The 13550-nt window shown below is 34.9% G+C and overlaps 1 protein-coding gene across 3 annotated transcripts in view; it reads left to right on the forward strand.

Annotated features, from left to right (window-relative positions):
- The first annotated feature begins 1054 nt into the window (after nucleotides 1–1054).
- Nucleotides 1055–13550, forward strand: part of LOC117912899 (tryptophan--tRNA ligase, chloroplastic/mitochondrial) — a 32201-nt gene continuing 19705 nt past the window's right edge. For 2 of the 3 annotated variants that reach the window (XR_004651054.1, XM_034827689.1), the window contains exons 1-10: nucleotides 1055–1229; nucleotides 1533–1688; nucleotides 2474–2561; nucleotides 3898–3939; nucleotides 5364–5453; nucleotides 5533–5655; nucleotides 6087–6158; nucleotides 8117–8229; nucleotides 8357–8378; nucleotides 8482–8547. Coding sequence is in view for 2 of the 3 variants with exons in the window: in XM_034827689.1 (XP_034683580.1) it covers nucleotides 1162–1229; nucleotides 1533–1688; nucleotides 2474–2561; nucleotides 3898–3939; nucleotides 5364–5453; nucleotides 5533–5655; nucleotides 6087–6158; nucleotides 8117–8229; nucleotides 8357–8378; nucleotides 8482–8547 (840 nt within the window). In the remaining variant the exon portion in view is untranslated. The remainder of the gene's footprint in view (nucleotides 1230–1532; nucleotides 1689–2473; nucleotides 2562–3897; nucleotides 3940–5363; nucleotides 5454–5532; nucleotides 5656–6086; nucleotides 6159–8116; nucleotides 8230–8356; nucleotides 8379–8481; nucleotides 8548–13550) is intronic. The other variant, XM_034827690.1, reaches the window with a different exon arrangement.

A 13550-nucleotide genomic window follows, 5' to 3' on the forward strand; every position in this document is an offset into this window, starting at 1 on the left:
ATAATGTCAACTTTTTTTTTTTCTTGTTGTATTGGATATAAAATAAACCTTTGTATCCTTTACATAAAGACCTAAAAGTTAAACCTGATTGGTTGGTGAGACCCAACCAATGAAAGGTTTTTGCAAACTTGTACTGTTCAACTTTTAAATCGACACTCTCATGCTTATTATGCTACATGACATTTGATGATAGTAGTCCTTCACATGCTATTGCAACCAAAACCCTTAAAATATCTCAACAACTTGATGATGGGAATGATGGGCTTACAATTAATATAGCTCAAGTCTTATAAACCATCATAACTTGGACAAACGAGATAGTATAAGGGAGCTATACCCTAAGCGAGATTTTTTTAAAAGAATTTGAAGACCAAATGGAGAGGTCTTTAAATAATATAGACTTAAAAAAAATGTATTTATGCCCTTCATAAAATTAGAAGTGTGTTTGCTGGATACCTCCCATACAAAAGGTGAGTTTGACACCACCTCATAATAGATAAAACAATTACAATCTTAGATGAGAAATTATATTAACACCACTTTGTGGGAATAAGTTAAACAACCTTGTGTGACCTCACATTAAAGGGATGAACCGCTCCCCTCATATAAAGCATGATTTATTTAAGTATCTTCCTAATAGTAGTTACGCTTTCTTAGCATACATCATAGGGTGACACCTACGAAACTGAAGACAGTTATGTAAACTTAGTATTTATATTGCTTTCATTAAATATTTTATTAATCAATCCATTTAACAAATAAAAAATTATAGGGAATGTACATCTACTTAGAAGTTTAAAAATTTTACAAGTTAACGTAATAATATGTTACTTTATAAACACCATTTGATTAATCAACCTAATAACAACAACTCTATTCTATAATCAATTGAATAAATTAAAAGCACCAAAATAAAAATAAAAGTACATATTATTACTAAAAAATATATATAAATATGTAATTTAAATTTTACCAGCCCAACCCAAAACCTCACCAATCAAGTCATCAGTGTCTGACGGCTGCAAATTCGGAGTAGTGCAACACAACGTGCACCGCGCTGTAGGCTGTCAGAACCCTGGATCACGTTAAACCCCTGTTCGTGCATCTAGCATATTGCGTCGGATAGAGTCATACGCTGCAAGGCCGCAAAATCGTAGAAGGATGGGCCGTTCAGTTCTCTCTCACTTTCTCAATCTCTCGAACCCCTCTCCACGCTTCACATCTTCACTGTACTCACTCTCTCCCAATCTTGAAGTTGCGTTTGGTTGTCGAGAAAAGTCGGAAAGAGAGAGAAATCAAGGTTTTGAATCCTTGGACTTTAAATGATTTTTGGAACTCGAGGAAACAAGGAAAGCAAGTATTTCAGTCCTCAACCTTGCGTAGTAGTAACTATTTGGAAGCTATAGCAATATAGCATAAAATTCAAAATTTTACTTCCCTCAAAATTTCTGGCAACCAAACAGTGGTGCTCTCTCTATTTCTCTTTCTCAAAAATTTGGTTAAATTTTACATTGTAGTGTAATTTCAAGCAGGTCGTCTGGCGCAATTCCAAGTAAATTATTGAAAAAATCTGGATCAATTGGTCAGCATTGTCTTCTAAACAGACAAATCAGGACAGGTTTTCGATGCTGTTGCAGTATCTCGGTTTCGCAGCCTGCTGGCCAGGAGAGTTCTTCAAGCCCTCTGAGGTAATCTCCACCTTTAATTGCTTGCTAATATAAGATTATTTCGTTGAAAATTCCAGTTGTATTTTAGCTGCTAAATATATGAATTTATATTTTACCGTTCAATTCATCTGTCCGGTGCTTTTTAGAGCATTGATATCGTCAGCCAATTTAGTCGAGTTATTTTCACTTGAGTTCATTTAGAATATTGCGCTCTGCCGCCTAATTTTGATATGAAAAGAGCAATTTAATCTCCTAAGAATCCCCTTCATCGATTTCATTAATGTCAAATTATAAACGTGCCAGTGCCATAATGGCACATCAAATTTTGTTGAGGAGGATTTTTAAAGAAAATTATGCAAAAATGTTTGTTGTTTCTTTTTAAATTTCAAATTTTGATTTATTATTTAATAATCCATGCATATTATATTGAGCATGATTGTAGAAAATGCAGGATGTGTGGTTGTAAGCATGGTTTTCCACCTACATACACACGTATATAGTGCATAGTTTTCTGCAGTCTGGTTGGGTTTTGTTTGTATATTGCTTGTATACATAGGGTTCACCCCCTGTTTTTAGGCGTTTATTAATTCAATTTGCCTTTGTCTATCAAAAAAAAAAAAAAAATGTATATAATAGTACATAGTCTAGGTTGTGTGCATGCTTATTGGGTTGTGGGAATTGGGAACACACCGATAGTACTTCAAAGAGATACTCCACCTTGATGAAATACAGTTTTAACGAATTTATTTATTCATATTTTTTATTCCATCGGGATTTATGTTCTTTTCTTAACTTCTTGTTTGCAGGAAGAGGATAGTGTCTGGGGTTCAGCCAACTGGGACTATACACCTAGGAAATTATCTTGGTGCTATAAAAAATTGGATCCCACTTCAGGTTGTTTTGGTTTTCCATATCGTGTTGTATGACAAACCACGTTATAACTAAGTTTCTAAGATAGAATTTGTAATTCTGTAGCTCTAATGATACCATATCGATGAGGTTGTCACTCTCTGGATTCATTGCTTGAACATCAATTTGCATTTCATAGGACATGATTTTGTTCTTCTTGCTGTTGCACTCAGTTGTACTTTGATGATCAATTTTTTCTTGAGTCTTATTTCATTGTGCTATAACTTCTCTTGTAATGTTGTATGATTAGGAACAGCTTGCTGCTTTTTTTTTTTTTTTTTTTTAAATTTTTATTTTTCATTTTTGTTCACTGTACTTATTGGTCATTTTTTACTATGTACATGCCTGATATGATAGTATTTAGAACTGAACCTGTTGGTCTAAATCCTGATTGGTTTAAGGTTTAAACCAAATGAATTAGTATGGACCAATTGTTTTTTTTTTTCCTTTATATTTTTTACATCTTATGTTGTCTCAGTTGAATTGGCAATCAGACTTGTTTGAACCAACATGTCTCTCTTAGTGGTTTGACCTTTGCTTCGGTTTTAAGACATTATGTTGCAATGATGTTTTACTGTTTCAATTGTGGCCTTATTGGAGCTTATCTTCTGCTACTTCATTGCTGAGATATAATTATAGGTCATGAGATATGTGAACTGATATCATGGACTTGCATTTACATTTATGTTTGGCTTATGCCATGCCATGCACCTTAACCAAACACACCTATGCACTTCTGCCAGAGTTTTGAGCATAATGGGATTGATTCTCCCCACCTGGGAATTCTTTTGCTAGTGAAACACCTGTCGTCTCATCTTTCGGGTTGTTTACTGTTTTGGCTCTCTTATCACTTGCAGTTACATTTCTGTCAAAAAAAATTTTCCCCTCTCCAAGAAAAAAGTATTGCCATTTCAATCAAAATCAATTAAAGTAGGAAGCGCAGTTTTCTCCATGATTGCAAAGATGATTGCATCCCTTCCTAATGTGGTAGGACTTGTTTTTATTTGAGGTGCCAAATTGTGTGATCAGCTCAAACACCACAGAGATACACAAGCATCTTTGACAAGTATGATGTAGACATATCCATAATTGGCAAGCATCAACATGGAATACTTTCAAATAAAACAATGCCCTTTAGTTCCTAGTTTAACGGCTTTATATCTGCTTTACTTTTCTTTAATGGGATAGTTTCGGTTGAGGAACACGAACTGATAATACACAACAGGGGAAGGAATTTAATCAATTCACATAAAACTTAAAATACTGACTTTTCATATTTTCACATGATTTAATAATCCATGCTCTGGTTTCCCTTTTGCAGAATACATATGATACTTTCTTCTTTATTGTGGACCTCCATGCGGTAGGTTTATGAGCTCAGTTGATGGTTTAAAGTTCAAAATTCATTTATTGAAGCTATCTTTTTTTCTTGCTTCCTTTGATATCATGGTACAGCATTAATTCAAAACCATTTTCCTTCATGCATAAAATTAGAAAAACATCCTCAGCTTTTGTGTCATTGACACTCTTTGAACTGGCTGGATGCCAGTCAATAGTTTTTATAGCATGGTGTGCTTTACTTACAATTGCTTTTTGGTTCTCTTTGACTTCTTAAGTTCATTTCACACTGGACATGACTGAGATGGGTTCTTATACATTCTGATCATGAGAAGGGGTCACTCTAGCATGCCTCAATGCATAACATGCCTTCGTAATATCTTTTTTGCTTTTATTTTTTGGGGGTGGATTCGTGGGGGTAGGATTGGCATTCTATGGTTGTAATTTGGAAATCAGTCTTAGGACCTGGGAATTTGAGATAAATAGCATCATAGCATGTATGGTTGTAATTTGTAATTGTCAGTGACAGGAAAGATTGTTAAAGGAGGTTATTAGTAATCTCTCCTCATTTGAAGTGAGATGATGAAGACTACTTGTATGAGTACCTAGCTATATTTGGTTATGACTAGTTGAAATCATATCAGCATTGCAAAATTTGTGATTGCCAGTTGTTTCTAACAAATCCAAGCTTGTGGTGCATATTTATGTATAAAAAGGATGTCAGATATCACATTATGATGGCATATGGCGTATAATGGAAATGTTTTCATGTTTGTTGACCCAATATGCTTTATGTGTTGGTGCTTACTTCGCATGTATTGTTTTGCATCCATTGGACTTGCCCAGAAAGAAGTGCTGATGTGGAGCCTGAACTTGTTTGGTGAAAAGGGGTATATGAACATCTTTTTGTGGGGTGGGGAAGTAATTCCTTGCTCATTTTGGTTTTCCCTTTAAACGTATATTTTACAAAAGAAAATAAAATTACATGAGTGAAAACAAGAAGAAAGCCTTGAATCTGAACCATCCCAACTATTTTGAGTTGACTACATGAATCCTTGTCTCCCATTCATCTCTGAGATTCAATCTAAGGTCATGTCCTTTGTTAGCAGATGCCCTGATAAGTATTCTACAGAGATTCATGCCCTCATTGGGATGACAAATGTTTTATGCTGGCTGTCAGCTACTTAACAGGATCCTTCTCTTTTCTCTGGGCTTGGGTTTGGCTGTATGAAAGTTAAGACACTATGCAACATGTAGGTAAAAGTTACAAGGCAAAGAAAAGAAAAAAAATGGAAGAAATCTGTTTACAGTTATGGTGCTTTTTCTAGCAGGAATTTCAATTTGTTTTTTGTTTTTGTTTTGTTTTGTTTTTTTCCCTATTTAATGAGTTTTGTTGTGTCTAATAATTTTAAGCATTCTGAATTGGTTCTGATATTTCTTTCCTCACAGATAACATTACCTTATGAAACACAACAATTATTTAAAGCAACGAGGGATACAGCAGCAATTTATTTGGCATGTGGCGTGGACACCTCCAAGGTTTAGTTTAACTATTCATTCTTTATTGTGTGCCAAGGTTTATATGCATGCTTGTTATGACTCAGATCTGTATGGGCAGGCCTCTGTCTTTGTTCAGTCTCATGTTCGTGCCCATTCAGAATTGATGTGGTTACTGAGTTCTGCCACTCCAATTGGTTGGTTGAACAAAATGATTCAGTTCAAAGAGAAATCCCGGAAAGTGGTGCGTTTTTGCTGTATGCTGTTTGATTTCTATTTAATTCTTCCTTAGAGTTCAGCTCCACAAATAGGATTTCTTAGTCAAGATACTCTCATGCAAGTGAACCAGGTCTTTGTTGACCCTACCATTCTGTGGGTCCAACCCTGCATTTTCAAACCAAAAACTGATAGAAGAATCCAATTGATTAACTTGTTTTTTGGTCTCTAAAAATGAATCAAGTCTCATATATAATTGTACTTGAACAACCTGGATGTCCATGTAAGTGTAGAAGTTTTATGAATGGTTTCATATTTTGTATTCTTAATTGTCATTACCTATTTCCAACCCATAGTTCTATTTTGCACTTGTAATGTTCAATCTTGGTTTGAGAATAAGCATTCTTCTATCTTTTCCAGTGCCATTACACAAGATGTTCTTCAATTTCTGTTTTGTAGGGAGATGAAAATGTTGGGGTTGCCCTTCTGACTTATCCTGTTCTCATGGCTTCTGATATTCTTTTATATCAGGTATACATACAGTTTTATGTAGTACAACTTGCTTAACATTTATATCTTTTGGGATTCATTATTTGGTTCTGTAGACATGCCTATACACTCAAGCTCATATACAGTATAGATGTGTGTATGGATGGACACACATTCATATTAGACTGAGAAAAGAAAGAGTCAATTATTGCTGATGTTGTTGTTTTTGTCTTTTGCTTTGAGTGAGGTTATCACAACAATTAGGGGACAATTCCAAATGCTCTGATGATTATTAACAGTTACAATTCCTTACTAAAGGTTTAACTGCTCTGAAGCCTCTTTTAAGATCAATTTCACAATTAAGTTTCAGATTTGACTCCGATCCTTAACTGATCATAGTTTGTAGTTCCCAAAACCAAAAATGAATTTAATAAAAAGGAACTAATGGGGAAATATGGCAGTATGGTTGTCGCCACTGGGATTTGATTAGCTAATTCTAAGGCCTTTGAATGAAATTTACTGAAAATTGATGATTAAGGCCTAGTCACAATCGAAGAACACAAAATTTTATGATTTTGAAAAGATATTTGAGTGACTTCAATTGTAAAATACAGATAAAAATGAATGAATCTGAGGTAAAACCCAATCCTGATAGATTTGTGTCCTTGGATCAGATCTTAACCTAAAGTTGGATTCCTCCTCAAGACAAACTCATTTGCATTCTTCAGAATTCTGGATCTCTAGAATTTTAGGAGCTAATTCATCCTATGATCTAGTCAAGACTTTGGTCATAAGTGATCTAAGCGAAAATCATTGAATTCTATATCTTGAACAAGCACTCAATGAATCCACGAAGCATCACCTAGGCCTCATTAAGAGGAATTTCCAGAGAATTCTTCCTTAAGATAAAGAAATCTGTGAGAAATGCACTTTTTAGACTTGGTCATCATGTTGGAGCGCTCCTCCTCTGGACTTGATCATCACCTTGGATCACTCCTCTGGATGTAGAAGTGTTTAGCCACTAAAATGGAGAACTTAGCCTTCATCCCCTTTAATTGGCGGCTGAGGAAATGATGAAAAGTAGAGAGAGAATGAAAGAAAAATAAATTCAAAAATTGAAAACTCAAATCTGATTGTAACTACAATGATCCAAAAAGCTCCCTACTTCTAACAACCTAATCTATTTTTAGTATCACATGATCCAAGTGGCAAGATCTCATGATGCTATGTCATCCAACAGTAAATCAAAGCCTAAGTGTTTAAACTTAGTAAAGAAAATTACAACAAATAACAAATCTCATCAGCTTGAGTTAAAAAATAGGCAGTGAAAATGCCCTAGTATGGAAGCACTTCGATACCACAGTACAAATTTCAATGACATCTCAACATTCAGCTTCAGAATCCAAGCAAGCCTTCCATTTTTGAATCATTTCAACACCCTGACTGAATGCATTGAAAATGGTATTGATCCTCTGTTGATCCTATACTGCAGCTGTATTGAAACCTGGTTCCTTGTATCAAAACATGGAACCGAGGTTCTCCAGCCTTTTGACAAAAATCGATACAATATTTTGGTATCAAAATGGCTTTGATGCATCCCATGTTTAATCAAAATCAGCATCAAGCCTCTTGAAGCCCGCTATTGATGCTCTGTTGAATATGGTATCGAAATAGAGAACATATTTGACTACATGCTCAAAAATCCTCTCTCTAACACCTGCTCTGTTGCTTTCTCTCTGGTTCTGACTATTGCCATTCTCTCTAAGTTCAAAATCTTGGGTTTTTACATCCCTTTGCCTGCATAGACCCTTAGATTTCTTCATTGGCAACCTAATAAGTACTATCAAGAATATAAGCCAAGTAGAGTAATTTCTGCTCTATTTCATTGTAATTATAACAACCAACAAAACTTGATTTGTGCTAATTAACTTTATGCCTTGATAATAAAATTGATAAATATGCTGGGCATGATTCTTACAAATTGCAGCGTGCCTCTGCAGTCTGATTTTGTCCCAGTTGGGGAGGATCAGAAGCAGCATCTGGAACTGACCCGTGAGCTGGCTGAACGTGTTAATTATTTATATGGAGGAAGGAAGTGGAAGAAATTGGGAGGGTGAGAAAATATTTTTCCTCCTAAAATATGAAAAGTATTTTCTATGAGACTCAATTTTGTTCAAAACTTTTTTACCTAATTTTTTTCTGCATCACTGACTTGATTGCATCTTTTATTTTTTTCACAGGCGAGGAGGTGCAATTTTTAAGGTTGATTCTATTACTTGATACTTGGCTGCAACCCCTCATCTGGGCTCATGAAACTTAGTAACCAATCAAAATAACTTATACTTACATGGATTTATTGATGTAGGTTCCTGAGCCCCTTATTCCACCAGAAGGAGCACGTGTAATGTCCCTTACAGATGGTTGTTCCAAGGTTTTTGACATTTTTTTCCTACAGATTATAATAGTGTAAACTTATTGTCTGTCTCTGAACAGATTAAAGATGGTAAGCAAAGATGTTTGATGGGGTTGTAGCCTCTCAAACATTTTTTCTTGTGTTGAAGAATCAATGCAGTAATTTTTTTTTTTTGATAGGCAAAATAGAATGTATATTAAAAGTATCTAAGAGGAGGCATAGCACAGTGCACATGAAGTACACAAAAAACACCCAGAATAGGCGAAAATGTTAAAAAACAAAAAACCCCTCTCCTTACTTTAAGGTCAACCAATCTACAAAATCCAATATAGATGTTGTATGGTCCTTTATATACACCCTAACCTAATTCACAAAAGTTTTGATAATATAAGATTTGGTTGCTTGGTTGAACCGCTCAACATCATTAAAAGTCCTCATGTTCCTTTCCTTCCAAAGAGTCCACAACAAGCACAAGGGAGCGGTACTTCATGTTTTTTTCCCTTTTTTTCCAACAAAAGAGCCATGTCAACCTAATAGATTCCTTCTAACAGAAGAATGTATCACCCGAACTACTCCAAAAAGAGATTAAATCAAATTTTACACCATTCTTGCTTTGGAACATTGTAGAAGCAAGTGGTTTGATGTTTCCTTTTCACCTTTGCACAATTAACACTTATTTGGGAGAGTCTAACCCCTCTTTTTAAGCTGGTCAAGAGTTAGAATTCCATCCCAAGACGCTTCCTAGGCAAAGAAATTGATCTTCACTGGTGCCTAAGTACTCGACACTACACTAGCTAGGAAGACTCTCTATATCTCCTAGAAAAGGAAGAATAAAGGGACCTAATTGAAAAATTGCCGCTCTTGGATTCATTCTAATTGAGTTTGTCCTCCACTTCTCTTTTAATTAACAACAACTATTATTTCCAAAAGAAAATCTCCACTTCATCATGCTTCTAATCATTAAAATGTCTTGAAAAACGGGGGCTCCAACCACCCCCTTCCCTAACTTGCTCCCATGCCTCTACCACTCATCTATCTTTATTAGAAGCAAAAGAGAATAAGTTCAGGAAGGTTTCTTCCAATGTTAGATCCTCACACCACGAGTCGTTCTAGTATTTAATCTTTCTCCCATTCCCAACTGAAAAGCAAGACTTGTTTTTTATCCCCTCCCATTTGTTTTTGATGGCTTTTTACACCCCCAATCCATTCCTGTCTATTGCCTTCTTGAACGTTACCCCTCTTCCTCCTCTCTGAACTTCTCTATTATGATTTGCTTTCATAAGGATTCTTTTTTTATATAAGATCTCTAATTCCACTTACCAAGCAATGGCTTGTTTAAGACAAAGAAAGTAAGATTTGATTGAAATTTGTTTCTTTTTCTATAAGGTTAACTTGACTTACTTCCTGATTTATTTCCTGTAATTAGGGGCTGATTAAGTAACTAATTTCTTTCATGTAACTAGTGACTAATTTAGTGGAATTGTTCTAGGCGTAAAATAGAGTAAATTCCTTTTCCTTTTCCCATTGTTAAGATTATAAATGGGCTGTAAATTTACCTAGTGAATATGCAAATATTATTTGGAAATCATTCTCTATTTTTATGGTATTAGAGCCTTGCACTTAGTAAGTCCAAAACACATTTTTTGATTTCCTTTTTCTTTTGATGTATGCCTCATTATGGTAATCTCATCTCCAATCAGATGACAAATTTTGATGCCTCTTGCATTGTTACTCAAACAACCATAAACACAAAAAATCCAGTCTTAATCCTAGGATAATTCCAGAGTCTTCTGCACACATTTAAACTGAATGGAGGGAATTACCTAGAGTGGTCACAATTGACAAAAATGTACCTAAAAGGAAAAGGGAAGTTGAGTCATTTACTCAGGCTAGAGAGGAGTAAGGAGGACTTGAAATTCAATACCGGGGATGAGGAAGATTCTCAAATAATGTCTTGGTTAAGGAACTCAATGCAGTTGGAGATTAGTAGAACTTGTATGTTCCTCTCTATAGTAATAGAGATTTGGGGGGCCATTCATTAAACTTATTTAAAGGTTAGAGATGCTACCCAGAGTTATTAACTTGAGACTAGAATTCATAGTAATTCTAAACATGGTAATCTTTTAGTACATGAATACTACATTGTTAGATCAGTATCGATATTTACAAAATAGAGTATGAAAAAGATGGCACAATGTATCAAGAGTTTATTGAAAAGAAGAGAGTTTTTGATTCTTGGTTGGATTGCATAATAATTTTAATCATATCATAGTCCAGATTCCTGGTAAAGAAATTATTTCTTCCTTAAGGGAAGCTTTTGCAATTATTAGAGGGGAAGAAGGACGAAGAGGTGTTATACTAGATTAAAACCCTACAGATGGCTTAACATTAGTTATTACCTAGCCAAAAAACTATGTTGTCACCATTGCTAGCTAGACCATATGTACTACTATTGCTACTTTAGCTACAAGCCCGAGAAGGAATGAGATAGAGGATCAAGTGACAAGGACTCTTGGTGGTGTACTTACTGCTAAAAGCTGAAACATACCAGAGAGTCATGTTGCTAATTCCAAGGAAAGCCTCCAAATGTTTTTTGAAGAGGAAATGGAAACTGAGGAGACTAGGGGAAAGATCCTCAAGCTAATCTTGCCAACATTGGTGAAACCCCCTAGACAACAATGTTAGTTGAGAGAGAGAATTGAGTAGAGAAGATATCAAAAAATTGAAGAAACTCCTATCACGACTTGAGAAGTTAGAGGGAATAACATGTTTTTCTTAGACTAGTAAGTATTCTCCTCACCTAAATGTCTTAAAAGTAGAGTTTTTAAGCCCCTTGGTCATCAATTCAAGAGCTTCAAACCATATGACCAATTCTTCAAGTTGCGTTATGACCTACAATTCATGCCTGAGAAATCAGAAAATTAAAATAGCAGATAGAATGTTTTTCACCATAACTAGGCTATGAAATATCTCTTTAGCTAAAGATATCATCATTGAAAATGTTTTACATGTTCCATTGTTTTCTATTAACTTCTTGTTCATTTCTAAAATCACCAAAAATTTGAATTACTTTGTGAATTTCTCACAAATTTGAATTGCTCTGTGAATTTCTACCTTCTAAGCTTGTTTTTAAGGAACTTCATATTGGGAAGATGGTTAGGTGTGCTAAAGTGGACTATACCTCTTTGAAATTGAAAGTAGAATAATGTGCTCAAGTCCTCTCTCTTATTTATCCGAGAGTTCTCGGTCCAATAAAATTGAAGTTTGGTTATTCCATCTTTGTTTTGTTTATCTACCATTTAGATTATTAAAGAAAATGTTTCCTAATTTTTTGAAAAATTAGAAATCTAGAATTTACATTATGATGTCTATGAACTTGCTAAGGACCATTGAGTATCTTTTCCTTTGAGTAATAAAAGGTATTTTATTCCTTTCAGTTTAGATTGTTTAGTTAATACTAATGTTTAGGGACCTACAAAAATCCAAGTATTTCTAGGGCAAAGTAATTTATGTCTTTTATTGATGATGCTATAAGAGTTACTTGGGTCTACCTTATGAAATAAAAGTTAGATGTTAATACTACATTTCCCGTTTTCCATAAATTGATGAGCACCCAATTTAACTCAAAAATCCAAACTTTGAGATTTGATAATCAAAGGGAATGCTTTAACAAATATATTTTACGATAAAGGAAGACATTTTTCACCTATCTTCTTATATTGATACCCCACACTAGAATGAGATAATTGAGAGAAAAAACAAAGATTTGCTTGAAATTATTTGACCTTGATTTTTCAAAGCCTATTGGGGAAAGCTATCCATATTGCTATTCATCTTATTAATACTTAACTGTCTTGAGTTCAACTTTCAATCACCCATGAGTCAACATTGTAAGTTGTACCTCAAATTTGATGGCTACAATTGTGAACCTCCTAAAATTTTTGGTTGTGTAACCTTTGTTCATATTCATGCTCACTAAAGAATAAAACTTGATCCTAGAGGCCTTAGGTGTGTATTTGTAGGCTATTTACTTTAAAAAATGGGATATAAGTGCTATTCTCCTTTGTAGGAATTTTTTTGTGTTTATGAATATTACCTTTTGTGAGTGTTGAAAGAGAGAGAGAGAAAACCTTAATTCTCATTCATTTGATTAACTTCTTACAATAGAGAAATATATATACAAGACTAGGTTGAACTTACTACCATATATGTGACCTATATTAAGAAAGGAAAGAAAGATTGTACACTACAAATACATTATATTCAACACTCCCCCTCAAGTTGGAGCATATATGTCATATGCCAAGCTTGTTACAAATGTATTTAATCCTGGGACCTCTGAGAGATTTAGTGAAGATGTCTGCTAGTTGATCATTTGAATTAACAAAACTTGTAGCAACAGACCTTAATGCGATCTTCTCTCTAATGAAGTGACAGTCAACTTCAATATGCTTGGTCCTTTTATGAAAGACTGAATTGGATGCAATATGTAATGTGGCCTGATTGTCACAAACTAGCTTTATCTGTTCATCTTTTCCAAATCTCAATTCCTGAAGGAGTTGCTTCAACCATATGAGTTCACATGTTGCCAAAGCCATAGCTCGATACTTAGCTTCGGCGCTTGATCTGACCATTACATCTTGTTTCTTACTCTTCCAGGATATTAAGTTACCTTTAATAAAAACACAATACCCTGAGGTGGAACTCCTATCTGAGGGTGAACCAGCCTAGTCTGCATTTGTGTAACCAACAATTTGGGTATGGCCCTAGTTTTCATACAACATACCTTGGCCTGGTGTTCCTTTAATATATCGAAGAATGCGGATCACAACATCCCAATGGTGTCACATGGTGACTGTAGAAATTGACTAACCACACTCACAAGAAAAGAGATGTTTGGCGGAGTGATGGTGAGGTAGTTCAGTTTGCCTACAAGTCGTCGATATCTCCCAGGATCTTTTAGAGGCTCCCCCTGTCGTAGTACAAGTTTGACATTTGGATCCATAGGAGTATCAACAGAT

Source organism: Vitis riparia, chromosome 4 (genome assembly GCF_004353265.1).
Source record: "Vitis riparia cultivar Riparia Gloire de Montpellier isolate 1030 chromosome 4, EGFV_Vit.rip_1.0, whole genome shotgun sequence".
Lineage (NCBI taxonomy): Eukaryota > Viridiplantae > Streptophyta > Magnoliopsida > Vitales > Vitaceae > Vitis > Vitis riparia.